The sequence below is a fragment of the Neovison vison genome, chromosome 14 (genome assembly GCF_020171115.1).
Source record: "Neovison vison isolate M4711 chromosome 14, ASM_NN_V1, whole genome shotgun sequence".
In the NCBI taxonomy this organism is placed as follows: domain Eukaryota; kingdom Metazoa; phylum Chordata; class Mammalia; order Carnivora; family Mustelidae; genus Neogale; species Neogale vison.
In genome coordinates, this window is record NC_058104.1 from 3,162,774 (window position 1) to 3,181,689 (window position 18,916).

Consider the following 18,916-nt stretch of genomic DNA (forward strand, 5'->3'; position numbering starts at 1 on the left):
CCTGCCTGCCACCTGACCTCGGTCTCCACTACTCTGGGACCCTCAAGAGCCTGCCTTCCTGCCCAGCTGCTCAGGGGGCCTGGCCTCTGCAGAGATGTTCCCAGGGGCCAGGTGGAGAGGCAGGCGCTGGAGGAGCCCAGACAGGGCCTACTTCTCAGGGAGGCCACGCCTGAGCGGGGTTGTGAAGGCCGGCTGACCCAGACACGTGAAAGCGAAGGAAGAAGCCCCATCCCCAAACACTGGTCAGCAGAGGGGAGGGGCAAGGCGGTCCTCAGACAGCTCTGGGGCAAGGCTCGGGGAGCGGGCTGCCACCCGTGTGCCTCCAAGCCCCAAAAGCAGAGCCCAAAGGGGAGGGATGTCCCCACACGAGCCAGACTTCTCCTGGGGGCGCCTGGACCCACACAAGCAAGCGTGCGGGAAGGGTGCTGCCCACACTCCCAGGGAGCACTGCGCGGCAGCAGGTCGGCCCCTGGCGGGTTCCTGCAGTCCCCGCGTCCCCAGAGCCCTCACTGTGGCGAGTGGAGTCACTCTGGAGTTTCAGGTCCCGGCCCGCCTGCGATGTGCACTGCGGTCCTACCCAGCCCCCACTGGCGCACGCTGTCCCGTGCCCTGAACAGACGGGAGACCCCAGGACAGCAGGTGAACCCCGGACGTGGCTATGCAGCCTTCGAGCCACTCTGCCGCGGCCAGTAAGCTGGGTTCTGCCTTAGCGGCCGGCCCCAACGCCATCCCCAGGGCCAGGCCGAGAGGACACCACACGCCGCAGCAACCCCGTCCACAGCTGGACTGCACAGGGCGTTGGCACGAGACTCAGCTGCGTCGTACCATCCTCCTCTCCTCCCTGCAACAGGGCCTTCTTCCAGGAGGCAGGCAGGAGGGCTCCTGAACCACAGCCACACAGAACGACGGGCCACAGAAACCAGGGCTCTGGCTGGTCCTGGGAGCTCACAGGCCCCTGCACTGGCACGAGCACGAGGGAGAGCCGGCTTTGCTCTGGGGTGTGTGTGCGTGTGTGTGTGTGTGTGTGTGTGTGCCACCGCCGGCATGTCCGGACCGCTGGCACCATGTGTCCTTGCACAGAGCGCGCGGGGGAGCCTGAGCCTCAGTCACGGCGGCGCACAGCTGCGGAGCCCGCTCAGCTGGGACAGTGCTCAGCTATTTCCAACTCTGCCTCGGGCCCCTTCCTGCCTGAAAAATCACTGTTGGGAAAATAAAATACCATAAAGCAAAGGGGCCAGAAGGCTATGCCTCAACGTGACCCCCCTCCAGCCTGATTCCACCACCACCGCCGCGGGAGTCTGCCATCAGCCCCCAGGTGGCAGGGCCCCAACACCGCATGGGGGCTGCTGGGCCACTCCATCTCTCAGGCCCATCTCTGTCCGGCAGCCTCTCACGCTCAGGACTGCCAGCCCACGGAGAAGACTGCCCTGCTGCCCCACTGAAGGGGCAGCCCTGCACTGGTGAAGCCCTTCTGACCCCTGGGCGCATCCAGACTGAGCTCACCACTGTGCATGGGGAAGCTGAGTCCCACAGGTGCAGTGACCCTGCCAAGGGCTCCAGGGCCCCTCACGTCCCTTCTTGGGATCCTGGAAGCCAGTGAGTGTCTGCAGAGGGTCGGTCTGCCTTCTACTTAGCTTCTTACACTCTCTCCCCCATCTGTCTGTCCTCAGCGAGCACCCTGCCCGTGCCAGGCCCTGAGCAGGGAAGTAGGCAGAGGACAGGGTGGGATGGGGTATCCTGTCCCTCGACAGTGAGCAGGCAAAGGTGACAGGTGATCAGCAGTCGATCAGAGTGCCAGGTTAGAGCACTCCTGACAGGCCAGGCAGCTCCAGCCACGGGCCCCACAGCCCTCGGCCCAGAGGAAGCTCAGAGGCTCAGTGTCGTCGGTGTCTGGGAGGCCTTTGGCCGAGCATGTGAATGCACGCACACACCTCCGGAGGGTCTGCGGAGACTGCCCACTGCGGGCTAGCTGCTCCCCATAGCCCAGCACTTCCTGCCGGCAGAGTCACGGGGGAGACGGGGCCACCACGGAGGCAGCCTGGGGCCCTGCAGCATGCAAGGAGCAGCCACCTCTCCAGGCCCTGCCCAGCACTGCCCAAGGTGTGGCACACCTTGCCACACCTTGCCAGGGGACCGTCCCTCAGGACACTGGGGAGCATGTCTGTGGACAGAAGGCTGAGCCAGCCAAGAGGACAGACCCCCCCCCACCCAACCCCTCCCGTGGGGTGGCCCGTGAGCTCTGAAGAAGGCCCCACGTGGATGTGCCCCGAGCAGCAGGTGCCCGCGTGTGTGTGAGCAGCAAGGGGAGGCTTCAGTGGAAGAGTGAGGGAGGAGCCGGGGTCGCCCTGGGGGTGAGGGATGGGGGACTGAGGCTGGCAGGCCCTCTCGGCCACATTGGGGAGCCCAAGAGGCAGGTTCGTGTCCCGTGCAGGATGGGGACACTGGCTGGGTGGGGCAGGGTGGGCTTCACCAGCAGAACGGAGGGGAGAGTCCCTCAGTCAGACCCACAAAGGGGTCCAATGTAGGGCCCAGGGCCCACGCTGGAATTCTGGGGACTTACAGCCTCGCCCTGAAGGGAGAGATGCACGTTCGGGGCAGGAAGGGTGTGTCTGGGGCCCCTAGCTGGCCCCAGATCCCTGTCCCTCTGTTTTACCCAACATGGCTTCCCATCCTTTCTAAAGAGCCAGGATGAGAAACCACCACCATCCGTTCCTGCCCACACAGCACCAGGCACCATGGGGTGACGGGGGTGACGAGACTGCAAACGATAAGAAAACCAGTGTCCTGGCAAAGCTGGACTTCCAGGGGACCAAGACACAGGGAGGCAGGTAGCCCACCTGTCCAGAGCCATCCGCGAGGAGCTGGGCTGGCTCCCGACCAGCAGGGCCCCGTGACAGGCACGAGAAGACTCTGCCTCCATGCCCTGATGGGGGTCTGATGCCCTGCTGGGGGTCTGGGTAGGGGGGAGCCTGTGCATGTGCCTATCACATGCAGATGTCCATGCACATGTGCACACATGTACGCTCCTAGGCTCTGTTTCCCGGGACGCCCCCACACCCCCATCCCATCCCAGGAGGCCGCACAGCGCCAGCACTTGGTAAAGGAGATCCTGACCCACTAGTCGTGGTCTCTCAGCTGCCTGGCCTGCGGCCATCCTCCACGGGGGCCACCGGGGCATCTAGAGGAATGCCTGAGAGCAGAGTACAGGAGGAAGTGCCCCCTGCCGAACGGTCAGGGACTGCCCTGTCCTGTGCCTGGGTCCCCTGCTCTGTGTAGAGGCAGTGAAGCTAGACAAGGACACAGAAATCACCAGGCCCGTTCCATGGACCCACCCCCAAGATTTCCATAGATAAATGAGAGAAACGGCTCCTACTTCCGGCCAGTCCTCCCCATACCCTGGTGCTCAGGAGGGCTGGGAGCTGCCCTGAAGGCTGGGCATGGAGAGCAGGCGCCCGTGCTTCCAGGACTCTGCAAAGCTACTGGAAAGACTCTGTGCACGCCACCAGCCTGGCGGGGCCCTGCTGCACCAAGCCCTGGCCAGAGCTGGGACAGGGTGCACATGCCTATGCAGGGGTGCTGAGCACAGTCAGGCCTCGGGCATGGGAGAGAGCTGAAGGTGGGGAGGGATAGCAGACCATCGGTGGGGGGCGGCAGAGGCTCGGGGGGATGGCAGAGCGTCTGAGGGATGGCAGAGAGTTGAGAGGGGGATGGCAGAGGGTCTGGGGGGAATAGCAGACTGTTTGGGGGGGCGGCAGAGAGTTGGGAAGGGGAATGGCAGAGGGTATGGAGGGATGGCAGAGGGTCTGAGGGGGGTATGGCAGACTGGGGGGGATGGCAGAGGGTCTGGTGGGGGGCATGGCAGAGGGCCTGGGGGTCTGACAGTGACTTCCGCCTGTCTCCACTCTGTGGTGGCTGCCCAGAGCAAATTGTACATCTTTGTTAATTTACTTAACATTTAAAAGAAACCATGGTATTTCTACAAGATATGAAACAACGATCAGCAATGCCGAGTTCTCCCAAGATGCGGGACATCACACAGGAGTGAAGTACGTTTCTGACAGTTTACACAGACACCTATCGTGTCCTGTCCGGAACTGCACCCTGGCAGCATCTCCAGAGAGAGAGTCTGGGGCCAACACGGGTCACGCAGTTCCCGCCCTCCTGTGAGCTGGGGGTCCCAGCCCTGGCCTCACCAGCAAGCCCGAGTGCATGTCCCACAGAGTCCCACGGAGGGAAGGTCCCTCTCCTGTCCTGCAGTGCAGCACGCTGGCCTTGGCCACGGTCCAGTCCTGAGGCGCCTCCCTGGCCCAGCACGGACCCTCACCCCATTACTCCAGCTGTCCCCTGAGCACGGCTGGTGTGGGATGCCCAGGGCCTGATTGCCCTCTCCCTCCCAGCCACACAGGGACTGCCGCACAGGGCCAACAGCCAGAGACAGCCAGATCAGGGCCTGGTGCTTCCTGCAAGAGGCCCTAGGGGGCAGGGCAGAGCTGGGGGTGGCTGAGAGTCAGGGGATGCCCCTGGCTTGGGCCCCTGCGCACACACACAGTGAGGCTGAACCCGCACACACGCCATCGTCCAGCAGGGCAAACGGCGGGTCCTGGCAGGCCCTACCTTGAAGATGAGGCAGTCGGCTTTGTGCTCGGCATACATGGACGTCAGCCGGTACTGGTTCTCTGTCGTGATGTCAATCTGGTAGCCCGTGAGCGCATAGCAGACTTTTCGGAACTCCTGGATCTTAGTCTGAAAGACCTCCTTGAGCCGCTGGTTCTTCAACTCGGCGCTCTCCACCTGCTTCCTCAGCTCTGATGGGGAGAGGAGAGGAGGTGAGCCTACAAGCCGGGGTGGCAGCAGGGGGCCAGAACTCCAGGCAGAGGGTCCAGGAAGCTGGACAGGCCACCCGTGTCGGCGAGCCCCGGCGTGTGCGCTATCTGGGAAGGAAGAGCGTGAGCTGTAAGCAGTCTGCGCTTGTGCCTCCATGGAGAGCAGGGTTCTGAACGCCAGATCCCCTCCCGGCTTTGAGCCCCAATTCCACCCCTGGTCTGGTCCCTTCCTGAAGGACAACCAGGGCACACGGAAGCTGGCCCGGGTCGGGACGTGGGGGGTACAGGGACCAGCCCCTGGCCACAGCCCTCAGGCAGGAGCGCTCTCTGACCGGGGACACAGGCCTGGCCTGCAGCCCTGGTTCCCCACACACATCTGCAGCCATGTTCTTGCCAAGGGGCCGACACCCACCCGCATGGGCCAGGATGGAAAAGTGCCGAGTGGACGGGGGTCTTTGAGAAGAGATGACTTAGAGACTCATGACCATGTTCCCTGGGGTTCCCCTGGCACCCGGAGACAAGGCCACCTTCACAAGGTAAAGTAAGGCCCCTCGGCCCCCTTGGCCCCCATGTGGCTCTAGCAGCACCATTCAGGGCAGAGGCCCCTGGGCCCACCCGTCACTCCCACCACGGTCTAGGGCTATGCAGGAGAAGATGCTGTGTCAAGTGCAAAGCCATCGGGAGGCTACACAGCAATTACCACGGCTTTGTCACCCATGGTGCCTTCCCAGTAATGAAAGCTCAGTTACCACCACCCCCCATTCATTAGTGAGGCTGGCTCTCCTCAAACACCAGTGTAGACTCTGAAACTAGGAGCTTCCCAGTGGTCCTGTCTGGAGCTGATGACAGGGATGCCCCTGGGCCAGAGAGGAGTCCCCTGGCCAAGGGCGTGGTGGGAAACCCCCAAGCCTCAGAGCCGGTCAGCCCAGCTCAGAGCCCTGCCCATCGTGATGGGGACGGCAGCCCCTTGTTCTCAGACCGACACCCAGGCCCAGGCCTGTCAACCACCAGCTCCCTGGCGGGGCTGAGAGCAGGTGGTCCAGTCGGACAGCTTAACATGAGCAGATGTGGGCAGGGTCATTTCCTGGAGGAGGTGACGGGGATAGGGGACAGGAAGCCTGCCTTCTGGGGCGGGAAACCCATTGCAGACCCTGTACCTGCTCTGCCCTTCCTGACCTGCAGCCTCAAGGCCCTCCCCCTGCAGCTCCTGGGTACAAGTCAGGCACACAGCCGTCTCCAGAGGTGTCACAAGGACCAAGCCGGACCCCACGGGACCCTAAGGGGCCATAGTGAAGTGCGGCCTGCTTCAGGCCATACCACCGATGAAGGGAGCCCAACAGCCCCACACAGGCTCCCATAGGCTCTGCGGCTGCCTCAAGGCCACAGGGAGGGTGCTGGTTCTCTGCTTTCCAAACAAGGGCCTGTGGGATTAAGTGCTTGGCCACGGGCACCTGGCACAGGGAGGGCCTTCTGCCCCAGGCCAAGCTCTCGACAGCCCCCTGCCCCTCACATGCTCCAGGTGGTACCAGGCCTGTGAGCACAGATTCTCTGTCTCGTCTGCACTGCCCGTGCCTCTGCAAGCAGCCTGGGGCAGGCCACATTCTTGCTCTGAATGCGGCCCCCTGCTACCAGAGCACAGCTCCTTCTGGCCTCTCCGCCACATATGTTCATCCCCATGCCCTGCCCTCACTTGCCCCCCATCCAACACACGGTGCCGATGGCCCTGGCGGACACTGTCCTTCTGGAGCAGAGAGCCTCTCCACTGGGACTTGGGCACGGAGCCCTGGATTAATCAAGTAATCAGACTATGAAATCCAAGGGGGTAATTGGCGGCTCTGACCCCACACTCCTCCCTGTGTCTCTCGGCCAGCCCACTGAGGATGGGTCCGCCAGCGGGAGGAAAGCCCATTCCACCAGGGAAAATCCACTGACCGAGGTTCTGAGGCAATATTTCACCCCTGTCAGAGGCTGCACGGCCTTTAATGGATCGCAGATGTCCACAGGGAAAATTAAATCTTGGTAATAACAGAGTCTGACCTTGGAGAAGGTAGGAGCCCCTTCGTCCACAGGCACCAAAATGCTGCCCTTTCCAGAGTTCATGGACTCCCACGAGTAGACAGGGCTCGGATCAGGAGCAGATGAGCCTGGCCACCTGCCAGGTGCCCCTGGGAGGGGCACCCAGGTGCCAGGACCACACGCCAGGCAGCACGCACACCCTACCCCTCATAGCTTGCTCAATAGCATGAAGTAAGTCCCCTGTCACCCTCTGACGGGCAAGAGCAGGGGTGCCTGGGTCGGGGTGGGGGAGCTGCCGCAAGGTCCCACAGGCCATCAGAGGTCTAAAGAGGGCTCTGACCCTGGCCTGCCTGGTGCGGGTCAGGCGAGAGGCAGCCGCTCTCTGGTGAAGTCACCTTAACGCAGCGTGTTCAGGAGGGACACTGCGAGTTCTGGCTGTGACTCAGGGCAGAGCAAAGACGGTGCTCTGACCTCCCCCTTACTCTGCCGTTCAATTGCTTATATAAACGTGAATGAATAATTCACATGATGGTTTGGATTAAATAAATAAAAGATGTGCCTTTTGCCTTGGAAATGCCATTGCTCTGATGCAGGCTCTCCTCGGGAGCGAGCGGAGCCTTCCTCTGGGCGGGTTTGGTGGCCTGTGCATGTGGCACTCATGAGATGCTCCTCCACGTCCCAGAGATCAAGAGCCCGAGACCCCAGGACCTGTGGGGACCACATTCTGCACCCACATGCAGGTACCCTGCCATAGCCATCCCCAGTGCCGGGCCTGCTGGTGGCAACCACACGTGGGCAGGGCTGGAAGAGCAGACAAGTGGCCTCATCGGGTCTGCTGAGAGCCCGGACCACCCACCCCAAAGCTCTCCTGCTGGGTGCACATCCCGGGGACCACCAGACAGGATGGAGACCTCGTGCCTGGGGCGCCTGCACTCAGGCCCGGAACCAGCCCCAGAGTCAGGGGGAGGTTGCACCCAGCCCAGACTTAGCCTCAGCCCTGTCCTGCCCCCACCCCCACCCTCAATACTAGTCTCCAGCTGCGCTGGCTGGGAGACTATGCCCCCCCAACCCTGACCACTGTCTTTCCTCTCTAGGCCACTCCTGCCCCTCCTTTCCTCAGCAGCCCTTTGCTCTCCAAGAGTCCTTGATGAGGGACAAGGAAGGCCAGTGGACAAGTGGGTGCCAAAGAGAGAACACTGTCTCCAGGAGCCCGAGCGTGGAAGGTGGGCATGGGCAGTGGGGTCTGGAGCTGGGGCTGGGTGCCAAGGTCAAGGGGCCATGCCACTTGTCCCCAGCCATGTCCACGGGGCCCTTGGATGGCTCTGCCCTCCACCCTCTGCTCCTCATCTCTGCCCAACACCTGGCTCCTCCTGGAGTCCTGGAAGGCAGCTGGGAAAGCCCGTGGGAAGGACACAGAACAAAAATAAACTGCTTTCCATCTCTCCATTATATAAAGGCTAGCAGGAGAGAGCGCTTCACCCCGAGAGCAGAGATGTCAGAATAAAAGAGCGGTGGTTATGGGCACATAACTCTGGAGACCCAGATCACAGTCTGAAATTCAGAGAAATGTTTTTATCCTGGAGGGGTGAGGAGCGCAAGTGAGAGGCCGACAGGTGGACGGTTGGACCTTCCAGAAAGCCTCTTCAGGACCCCAGCACGCGGCCGTGCCGGCCCGCAGAGCCCACTGTGTCTCCACTTTGCTAAATGTGCACACGCTACTGTGGTTTAATCCCCTTCTTCCCAGTTTGCTGGGGAAAGTACAGGGAGCTGGGTGGGCGGGGCGGCGACAACTGAGGTCTGTGCCCCAACAGACCACTGACCTGGGTTCAGGATGGAGACCAGGCCCCCTGCTCTCACAGGCTGCCGACATGCAGCCCTTTCTTCCAAGCTCCCCTTACTCAGGAGTGTTGAGAAGCACAAGCAGATAGGACCACACAGAAACACTTTCAAATACGCCAACGGTTCCTAGGAGGGCAGCTGGTGGTCCACGTCCCTCTGCACCAGTGGCCCGAGTGCGCCAGCGAAGTGCCTGGGTCTCAGCCTGATGTCCACTCAGAGCTGCTTGGCCCTGCCAAGTAGGGCCAAGTAGACAGACGCATCTCCGGCCCTGAGCGCCTCAGCCTGAGCTCCATTCTGGGACCTCTCAAGGCCACGGCTCCCCATCAGTGGGCTTCCCCGACCCACATCTCAGGCCAGAGAATTCCGACAGCAAAGCAGGTGCTGTCCGCTGGCCACCATCCCAGCCACCGTATGGGAGGTCAGCCCCCTCATGGTAGAGGCGGCTGGCAGGGGAGCACAGCTGGGACCAGGAGGTGAGGTGGCTGGGCCCTGGGCCTCCCCCCACAGTCAGCCTAGAGTGGCCCTGGAAGCCAAGTCAGGCCCTCTGACAAAATTCTGAGCTCTGAAGGGAAGATGTGGTCTGGGCTAAAACCCTCTGGTGGTGTGCCTGGACGGCCCAGCCAGTTAAGCATCCGACTCTTGACTTTGGCTCAGGTCACAATCTCAGGGTCATGAGACTGAATCCCTGTGTCGGGCTCCACACTCAGCATGGAGTCTACTTGAGATTCTCCCTCTCCCTTTGTTCTTGCCCACTTGAGCATGCTTGCTCTGGCGCACGTGCTCTGTCAAATAACAAATAAAATCTTAACACAAAACAAACCAAAAATCCCCTCTGTGGCCATCAGGCCTTGCCAAGCAGCCCAGGCCGCCCCTCCGGTTGCTCCTGGCTGTCTCTATTCCATGCTCTGAATGAAACACCACTCTCCTCCTCACCTCAGGACCTTTGCACACACCTGTAGCAGCTCCTCCTGGTTTCTAGCTGACTCCTAATCATCTGACCTTCAAAACTATGTATCTGGAATAGATCCCATCTCCTGCTGTATGTTCTCAGGGTACATGACAGTGCCTGTCTTTGGCACAACAGAGCATTTTTTAAAGCTCCTTTGTGTTACCATTATTTCTCCAGCAGACTCTGAGCTCAGAATTGCCAAGGACTAGGTCCTTTTGTCCCACTGCCTCCCTACAGCACCTCAAGGAGCCGGGGATACAGAAAATGCCATTTCTGCATGAATCCTAAATCACAACCCCTAGAAAATCAGTGTGAACAAAAGTAACGTACACATGGGGCTTCCCTGTAGACAGGGCAGATGGAACATACGTGCCCACCCTTGAACACGCGTGTTTGTCCTTGCTCCGCACTGCAACTGCTGTGGGAGGGAGGGGAGGTGGTGGCAGACGAGTGGGGTGAGCAAGATCTTTGAAGACAAAAAGCAGACAGAGGAGAGGAACCAGGCTTGGCAGACCTGCAAGAGTGGGGCCTCACCGCCTTGGGCGGTGGGGAGGCCAACTGGAGCCGGGGCTCAGGGTCCATATGGGGGCACATGTGTCCTTCCTGTCCCCCAGGTGAGGCCTCGCCCCTCAGGGCAGCTGCAGGAAATGCCGACACCTGCCCCCTTGCGGTCAGGCTCATGCCCAAGGGAAGAGCTGGAGCCCACCCCCCCAACCATGGGGGAGGGCAGCAGCTTGCTTCCTGAGAAGCCAACCAGTAAAGTGTGGACTGGCACCCACACCTGCTGTCAACACCAGTGCAGGGAGGTGGGCAAGAGCACGGGCTCAGCAGGAAGAAGTCAAACTGCGCCAGCAGACCCAGCGGCGTCGGAAGTGGCCTGCACACCCGCCCCATGCTTAGGATCCCTGGAAGGGGGCCCAGGGCTGTGTGTCCCCATGTCCAGCAGACCAGCCCCAGCAGGGATGCCCACTGGCCGGATGCCTGCCTGGGTGGGGACAGAGGCCCTGGGGAGGGCAGTAGAGAGGATGGGTGAAGGGTCGGGCTCATGGCAAGCACACAGGGCAGAGAAGCGGGCCGGGGGCTGGGGGCCAGGGACCAGGTTGCTGCTGGGCAAGCCATCAGAGGCGGGCCGGCCCGGCTCCTGCAGTGGAGCTTTGTTTAGGAGCTGGAAGCAGCTTTTGAAATTTTCCTTTGGGGACTCAGGACAGAGTCATTTTTCTTTCTGAGAAGTGAATAAAAAACACTTAGCCAATGCTACGATTTTCAGGCTTAAACAACAACAAACAGCACTAATATTTCACCATTAGCAACAGTGGCCCTCTGAGCCCAGGCTGCTCCAGGCAGCTGTTTCTAAACCTGGCGCCCGTCTGGGCTGCTCCAAGGGCAGCGTGGGAAAGGCAGCAACGGAGGGCTTCGAGACTGGCCTGCCTGGAAGGAGGCAGCAGGGTGAGGCCCAGGGGCCAAGGGTGGGTGGAGTGTCCCCCACTTTTCCAAGAGGCTGGACAACCAGCTTCCCGCTCTGTCCAGACCCTGAGGGTGGCGTGTGTGCCCTGGCCCTTGGACACTGTGCCCCTCAGCTCTGGGCATCCCTGGCACTGCACTCCACAGCCTGGAGGGGTCAACAGGGCAGAGATGATGGCTAGTGTGCTCTTGGGGTCCACGCCACACAGGTACTTAGCAGTAGACAGTGACACAGGGTGCCTGTCACCCACTGCCCCCATGCTCACTGAGCTCTGATGCATGGCCTGTGCCCTGGGCGCATGCACCTGTGTCCCCCATGTTCACTGAGCTCCAATCCATGGCCTGTCCCCTGGGCGTGCCTGTGGGGAGGCTGACTGCCTGGCTCCCCAGTAAGGAGGCTGAGGCACCGACAAGGGATGGGCCCACTGTGTGCCCAGCAGTGCTGGCCACAGCTGACCGGGACTGGCTGGCTTCTGGAACAGTGTTCCCTGTTGGCTGTCTCTGGCTGAACTAAACGGTCAGGTGCCCAGGCAAGGCCCTGCAGGGCAAGAGGGTCAGGAAAGACAGCACGCAACCACCCCAACAGGCCCCCCAGGACACCAGCAGCTAGGCCAGACATTCCAGAAGGCCAGCTGGTGCTCTGGCCACCCTTGGCCCCAAGACCCAGGAGGCACAATGGTGCCCAGTCTTGGCAATGGGCATGAGGCAAGGGCAGTCCCATCCTCCGCTGTGCCCAGGCCCTGGGGGAGCCGCGGGTCTGCAGGTCAAGGTCCCGAGTTGGGTGTTTGTGTCCTTGGGTTCTGGAAGCTGGTGATGGAGCTGAAGGAAATGCTGGCCCAGTGTCTGGAGGACACACACATGGGGAGGAGAGGCGAAGGGGGCAGCGGTTGTGCCCATGTGAACCAAGCCACGGCAGTGCACCGCGAGATCACAGGAGCAGCTCTTTGATGTGGACGTGCTGGGTCTGGAGAAGTTGGGGCACAAACTGCGTCCCCATATATCTGAAGGGCACATGGATGAAAGCAAAGGCCTTCTGAGTTGGCCCCTGCAGCTCAAAAAAGAGCAGGGAGGGGACCAGCCTCTGTAAAGAGGTGTGTCCTGAGGACGGCCAAGTGTCAGGGCAACGCGGGGCCTGACATCCAATGAAAGAGCGCCTGTACCCCTGCACCTTGAGAGGCTAGCCCCTGGGGGTAGTGTGACGGGCGCCCCGTCCACACTCCCACCACATGGGACCATGCCGAGGGCCGAAGAGCTGGGCTGGGCCTGAGATGTCCCTGTGGGAAACGTCCCTGGGCCTCTCCGGCAGGTGCATGAGAAAGGAGGTACAGTGGGAGGGTGGTGCTGGTTCCGCTTGTGCCCAAAGCTGGGCCACACTTCCGGGGCTAAATTAGTCACATCTCGTAACTTCTAACTATTTTAGTTTTACATTTTTAAATATTTAATAATTAAGCATCAAATATTTATGCAATTTTATCAACAACTATGGGAGCCGACCCTGCAGGGGCTGTGACTGTAGGTCTGGGTCCTGGTCCTGGCCGACGGTGCAGAGCGGGGAGGGACATGCCTGCACCGAGAAGGGGTCCCATGCCTCTGGGACATGCGCAGGAAAACCACTGGGCCGCTGCCCTGATTCAGCAAGTGCATTCCCGATGGGCTCTTTCTGCAGGCTGCCGTCCCATACCAAATGCAAACCCAGGAGAGGGCCCTGGGAGGCTGGCAGGCACAAGGGGCACCTAGGCAACCTGGAGAGACATGTGTGCCCATGCCTGTGCCAGCCGGAAGGTCTGAGGACCCCCCGCTTCCCTGCACAGCACTCAGGGAAGCCTTTCACGGAAGGGTACGGTGGACGCTGCTCCCCCCCGCTGCGGGCCTCAGGGACCAGTGGATGGGTCCCTACCACCCACTAGACACAGACTTTTGCCTTCCTAGAGAAAGGTTCCCTTGAACAGCCTGCAGCCGGAGGGCCCCTGGGACAAGGTCTCTCCATTATGAGCCCATGTTCCCCTGCTGGGCCGGAAATTGCACGTTTTACACAAGAGAGAAGACATTGGCCTGGAATTATATGTAGATGAGCGGCGTGTGTGCCCACCGCCGGCTGCCTGGCAGACGCCCGCCCTGGGTGAGCTTGGTGCCAGCTTTCAAACAGGGGCATCTCTGTGTGATTAATGGCTCACTCTACAAGCAGCTTGTCACCTTGCACAAAAATGATCTGAAAAGACACCAGCAATTACAGCCCACCAGATTATGGGGTGGGAGAGTCCTGGGGTGACAGGCGGGAGCTCATGTGATATCATATTCCCGGGAAGGCTCCCTCCCCCAGCATGGAGAACAGAGAACAGTCGAAGCCCCAGAGGATGCTGTCCCCCCTCCCTCGCCTCGCTGGGCACCAGGCTCCCCACCCCGCTGCCTCTTTCGGGAGTGGAGGACCAGCTGAGCCTTGGTGGAAGGCCATGGCCAGCCCCTCGTCCGGGCAGCTGACAGATGTGGGGTCAGGCCCAAAGAAGGTCAGTGCCCTGTTCACTGTCACCCGGCCAGGAAGCAGAGAAGTCGGACATTCACACCAGGACTTTGGGGCAGGATGGGTCCCCCAAAGGCCACCAGGCAGTGCCAGTGCTGCCGTGAGGAACCAGCTCTGGACACGAGGTGCCCCCTTGGGTACAAAGTCTGGCCTCAGTTGCTTGTTGGAGCCTTCTCAGCTATGCTACCAGCAGGGGCCCCCCACCCTGGGATCCCAACGTCCCAGTGTTCATGCACAGGCTCACAAACCTCTGACTTTGTTTCACTTGTTTGGTTGTTTGGGGGCATTTCCTACAACTAAAGCACATACCCCATGAGGGCAGGGCTCCATGAGGGCTGGGAAATATGTACCCTGCGGAACCCACCAGCTTACAAGCACAGTGACTCCGTGAAGCTATGTCATATCTCCAGGGGTGGGGGACCGGGGACCAGACAGCTGGAAACACACTGCCCGAGGCATGCCCTCACAGACACATGCAGGCCTGTACACACACATGCGTGCTCACACAGCTCTGCACATACACACATATGCTTACACACTCACACATCCACACACATGCGCTCACGCACCCATGCATGCACACGTGCTCACATGCACATGCTCACACACCCACACACGCAGGCCCACACACATGATCATGTGTGCCCACATATGTGCGCTCACACACACAGGCCTGCACACATGCACGTGTGCTCACACAGACACACACATGCAGCCCCCCGCCACACTCATGCACACACACACTCACACACACACACACACGTGCTCACATACCCCTGCCAGAGCCAGAAGCCATGCAGAGCGGAGAAGCGCGTAACAGCTCCATCCGATCACAAACCCGATGTGAACTGGAGAACACCACTGCTTAACACAAGTTTCCGGCAACTCCTTTCACACGTGCCCCGGCAGGTGGCCTGCTGGGCTCACAGAGCAGCGGCGGCCTGGGGCCAGCGGGCAGGACGGCCCACAGCTGAAGGCAGCGGAGGCCAGCAGCGGTGGCAGGGTCGCTCCTGCTCCGTTCCGCACAGTGTTCCGCACGGCGTGCACGTTCCTCATTTCCAGCGGTGGGCTCCCAGAAGCCGAGTCCCGGGAAGGGGTGCTTCCTCTCGGACAGGGAAGAGCCTCTCAGAGCTCATCTTTTATTGACGGAGTCATTTTTGAGTCAATCTGTCTGCTTTGGGTGAGACAAGATTTTAAATCTTTCTCTCCCTGCTTTTGAAATGTGGCAGTCTATTAAAACCTGCCAACGTCTGCGGCCAGGCCAATGAAGGCAGAGGACAGACAACCCGCTTGGTGGCTGTAGCCGCCCACAGACCACAGGGTCCGGAGGAGGGACGGCGGGGGGAGACAGAGGGTGGGCAGGGGGCAGCGAGTCAGCCCTCTGGGGATCCAGAGGGGTGAGGACGCAGGCTGCCCGCAGGCCAGGCTCCCTGGAAGGCAGGGTCTGGGGTGAGGAGTGTGCCAGACACATAGCCCCGAGAGGGAAGCAGCGCTCTGAGGCGGCAAGCAGCAGGGACAGCCGGCAGCCCTGGAGCCTGGGGGCCCACTGGGGGTCCGCATCCCACGGGCTCTGCCAGAGCCAGGCTGCTACTCCAGGGGCCCCTGATCTGGTCCATGGCACATAGCTGCCCATGGCAGACAGAGCTGCCAAGAGCCAGGTGAGGCTTGGAGAGGCGAAGGGGCCTAGGGGAGCACACCCAGCTGGCGGAGGAACTGCCAGGACGAGAGTCCAGCCCGGCTCAACTCTGCACGGTGGGATGCAGGGCTCTCCCGGACAATGGCTGCTGCACACGGCACAGTCCCCGCGCCGGAACTCAGAGGTGCCCACTCTTCCCCGGGAATCCCTTCTGCCCGTCCTGCCAGGCTCTGTCTCTAGCCCAGACTGACCGCGCGGGACTACAACATCCACCTCCCACAGACGCCACAGCAGGCAAGTGGAGACACTCCCAGAGCTCCACAGCGGGCTGGTCCCCCACGCTGTCCGCCTGGGGTGCGCAGCCGCTGTGCGGGGCTGCCAGCAGGGTCCTAATGACCTTGTGAAATCAGAGGATGTTTTCCCATCAACATGAGTGACTGAGACAGAGGCTGTGGGGAGGTGTCTGTGTCTGAATTCCAGAACCAAGGCAGAAGGACCAGGCAGGCAGGAGTGAACGATGCAGATGGAGACGGAGATGGCCCAGGGGCCCAGGGTCCTCATGTGGCTTCTACAAGGGGGAAGAGGCAGGAGCAGAGCGGGTCTGAAGAAGACGCACCACTGGCATGGAGATCGGGGGTAGACTGAGAGCCACAGAAAGCAGCCACCTTCAGCAGCTAGAAATAGAGATGGAAGAGGACCCCCCAGAGCCTCCGGGCGATGCAGCCCTGCCAACACCTTGCTGTCAGCCCCGATGTGATTTCTGACCCCCACTGCTGCCAGATGAGACCTTTGGGGGTGTAGGTGACCTCCACTGTGGCCGCAGGTGCCTGGGGGCATAGGTGACCACCATGGTGGCCTGTTTGAGAACCATCTCCCTGCCCCCAACAGCAGCAGCAGGACTAAGCCCTCACTGTGACCAGCCCTGGACAGGAACTTTAGAAGGGCTGGTGACTTCTTTATTCACCCAACAAGTATGTGACAAGAGTGAATTGCATGTCTGGCATCATTCTAGGCTTAAGGCACACAGAGTGGACAAACCTCAAAACCTCGGGTCTGAGGGAATTATGTTCCCAAGGGGACACCGAAAGAAACACACACAAGCAGAGCGAGGTGGTCTTCAGAGCCGTTAAGCCGTTAAGTGTTAAGAGAACCAGAAGGCAGGCCTGGGAAGGGGCTGCAGTGTTAACAGCTGGTCTCAGCGGATCTCCAGGGAGGCAGGGAACAAGCAAAGCACAAGGTGGGCAGGAGGAGGCCAATACAAAGGGCCTGAGGCAGGAGGCAGCTTGGACCATTCATGAAAAGCAGGGACGAGGCCAGCAAGCCAATGCGGAAATGGACACAGGAATGCCAACGGTAAGGCTGGGCTGTAGTCATCCGACCACAGAGACCAGCGCGCAGTCCGCGTGCTGCCGTTCCACTTCGGCAAAAGGCCCGTGCAAATAGTTCCTGATTCTGCTAGCTGAAAGAAACCCAAAGAGGGTTTTCTCACTTTTATAAAAAAGGCAAAAAGCAATAGTAGCATTCAGTGTTGGTTCTGCAGCAAGCCCTCAGAGGCAGCGAGCACCACTGGCAGCGTGAATGGCCTCCCAGCTCCTTCCCCAGGAGCCATGCGGGGCATCCCGGCATCTAGCAGCCAGAGCTCAGAGCCACAGCTGTGCACGTCTACGCTTTCTCCTGACCGATTTCGTGCATCCAGCAGCAAGCTGTGCCGGAGAGAGGTGGTACTTTGGGAACAACCAGACTTCTAAGCAGGAATAAATGAGCGCTGGACCCTCCTTCACATCACATATAAAAGTTAGTTTGATACAGAGCATAGGTCTAAAAGCGTCTAGAAGAAACCGGGGGATGGCAACGCTGGAGCAAGCCAAGATTTCTTAGACAAAGAGCTAAGTACAGAAGAAAACACGAGTAGATTCGACTTCATCAAAATTTAAAACTTTTGCTTATCAAAAAGCAGCATGAAGAAAACGATCACAAGAAAACACTTCAAGCGTTTAAGCGGAGTAGATGTGAGAATGACTCAGGAGATGTGGGAACGCACTGGCCACTGCTCGCAGTCGGAGAGACACAAGCAGGGCAGACGGCACACCGTCAGCATGCCCGTAGCACGGCCATGCCCAGGGGCCAGAGAATCAGTGGCGCCAGGGTCATGTGGGGCACGGGCGGGGAGCTAGAGATGCTGTCGCTGCTCCAGAAAACAGCTTCGCAGCTGCTTTAAAGGTTAAACACAAGCCTGCCCCCATCACACCCCAAGAAACAGAGCCCTCGATTCCATTCCTACCCCATGTGAGCCTCGTGGTCCCATATCCTCGGCAGTGACATTCCAGTGAGCCAGGAAGAGGACACTCCCACGCATCCATCAGAGGACGATGGCCCAGACAGAGTGAGGTCCACACCATGAGTGTTACTCGGTAGCACACATGACTTCACGGCCGGACCTTGAACACGTTTCAGTGTGTAGCAGGTGGCAGACATGTCACCAGAGGCAGAATGCGGACTCTGGCCCCACAGCCAGAATGGACAGTGGCCTTAAGTGGGTAGCAGGGACCCCTCGGAGTGATGGAAAGGCTCATCGTTTTGACAGTTGCAAGCCTTGCATATTTACTAGAAATCACTGCACGCTTAAAACAGGTAAAGATCAGGACTGTTTGTTTGAAAGGCTATTAGAAGAGTTCTAGGGTCACAGCGAAACTGAGTGGAAGGTATAGAGACTTCCCCTATGTGGACACAACAACACATCCTCCCCCACACTGCGGGCCCCGCGGCTCCAAGTCCCATCGGCGTCTGGTGCTAACTGTGTTCTGGCCCGTGGCCATTCTATCAAGGGGTGGCGGTGTCTCCTTGCTGCCATGGGAGTTCAGTTTTAAACACGCAGATTTTGCAATGCCTCAGACACGCCCAAGTGGGGGTGTCCAGCAGAGGGACAGGCCCTACAGACACAGCTGTTCTCTGGACAGACGCCCACCGAGGCCTCTTCTATGTGGTTACCACAGATGCCCCCACCCGCTTCCAGTCCCCAAGCAGGAGGCCTTGCCCAGGGCAGCAGCTCCAGCCTTGCACCCAGTGGCTGTCCCCAGAGCAGAGGGGAGAGGATGGATGGGACCGCGGCCTCCCGGTCCAGACAGCCGAGGCCCAGAGTCCAGGCAGTGGGGCCATCGGAGGAACTGGGGCCCAGGGAGCAGGCGAGGCAGGGCCCCTTGCTCTGCCGGTGTGCTGCAGGCCCCAGGGCTAAGTATCAGGACTTCTTTACAACTCCAGTCAAACACCCCACGGATGGTGTTGCCCTTCATTACCCGACCCTGAGAACAAACAAGCAGCTTGGGGACAGAAGGGCCTGGGACACGTGGTGATGAAGGCACCAACCACTCTGCAGAGCCTCCTGTCTGGAGGCAGCACAGGAGGGCGGGGCCTGGGCATCTGGACTCTCATGACCCTGGGCTCTGGGCTCTCCATGGAGGCCACACCTGGCCCCCCCACGCACCAGCAACCTGACCCTGAAGCTGCCTTCCCTCCCCGGGCCTTGCTTCCTGCCCAGCCTTCAGAGACACTGCGGACCCTCTGAGGTGAGGCTGAAAGAGTGGGCTCAGCGCACGCTCAGGGCACGGGATCGGGGAGACCTAGGATCCAAGCTGGGCTGAACAACAGGGTCACTAAGAACTTGTTACAGTACCTTC

General features: G+C 60.3%; 1 protein-coding gene across 3 annotated transcripts in view; it reads right to left on the reverse strand.

Moving 5' to 3' along the window:
* MAD1L1 (mitotic arrest deficient 1 like 1) overlaps nt 1–18,916 on the reverse strand; it is a 321,677-nt gene that overhangs the window by 37,204 nt on the left and 265,557 nt on the right. For all 3 annotated transcript variants that reach the window (XM_044232773.1, XM_044232774.1, XM_044232775.1), the window contains one exon: nt 4,615–4,805. In XM_044232773.1, coding sequence (XP_044088708.1) covers nt 4,615–4,805 — 191 coding nt within the window. The remainder of the gene's footprint in view (nt 1–4,614; nt 4,806–18,916) is intronic.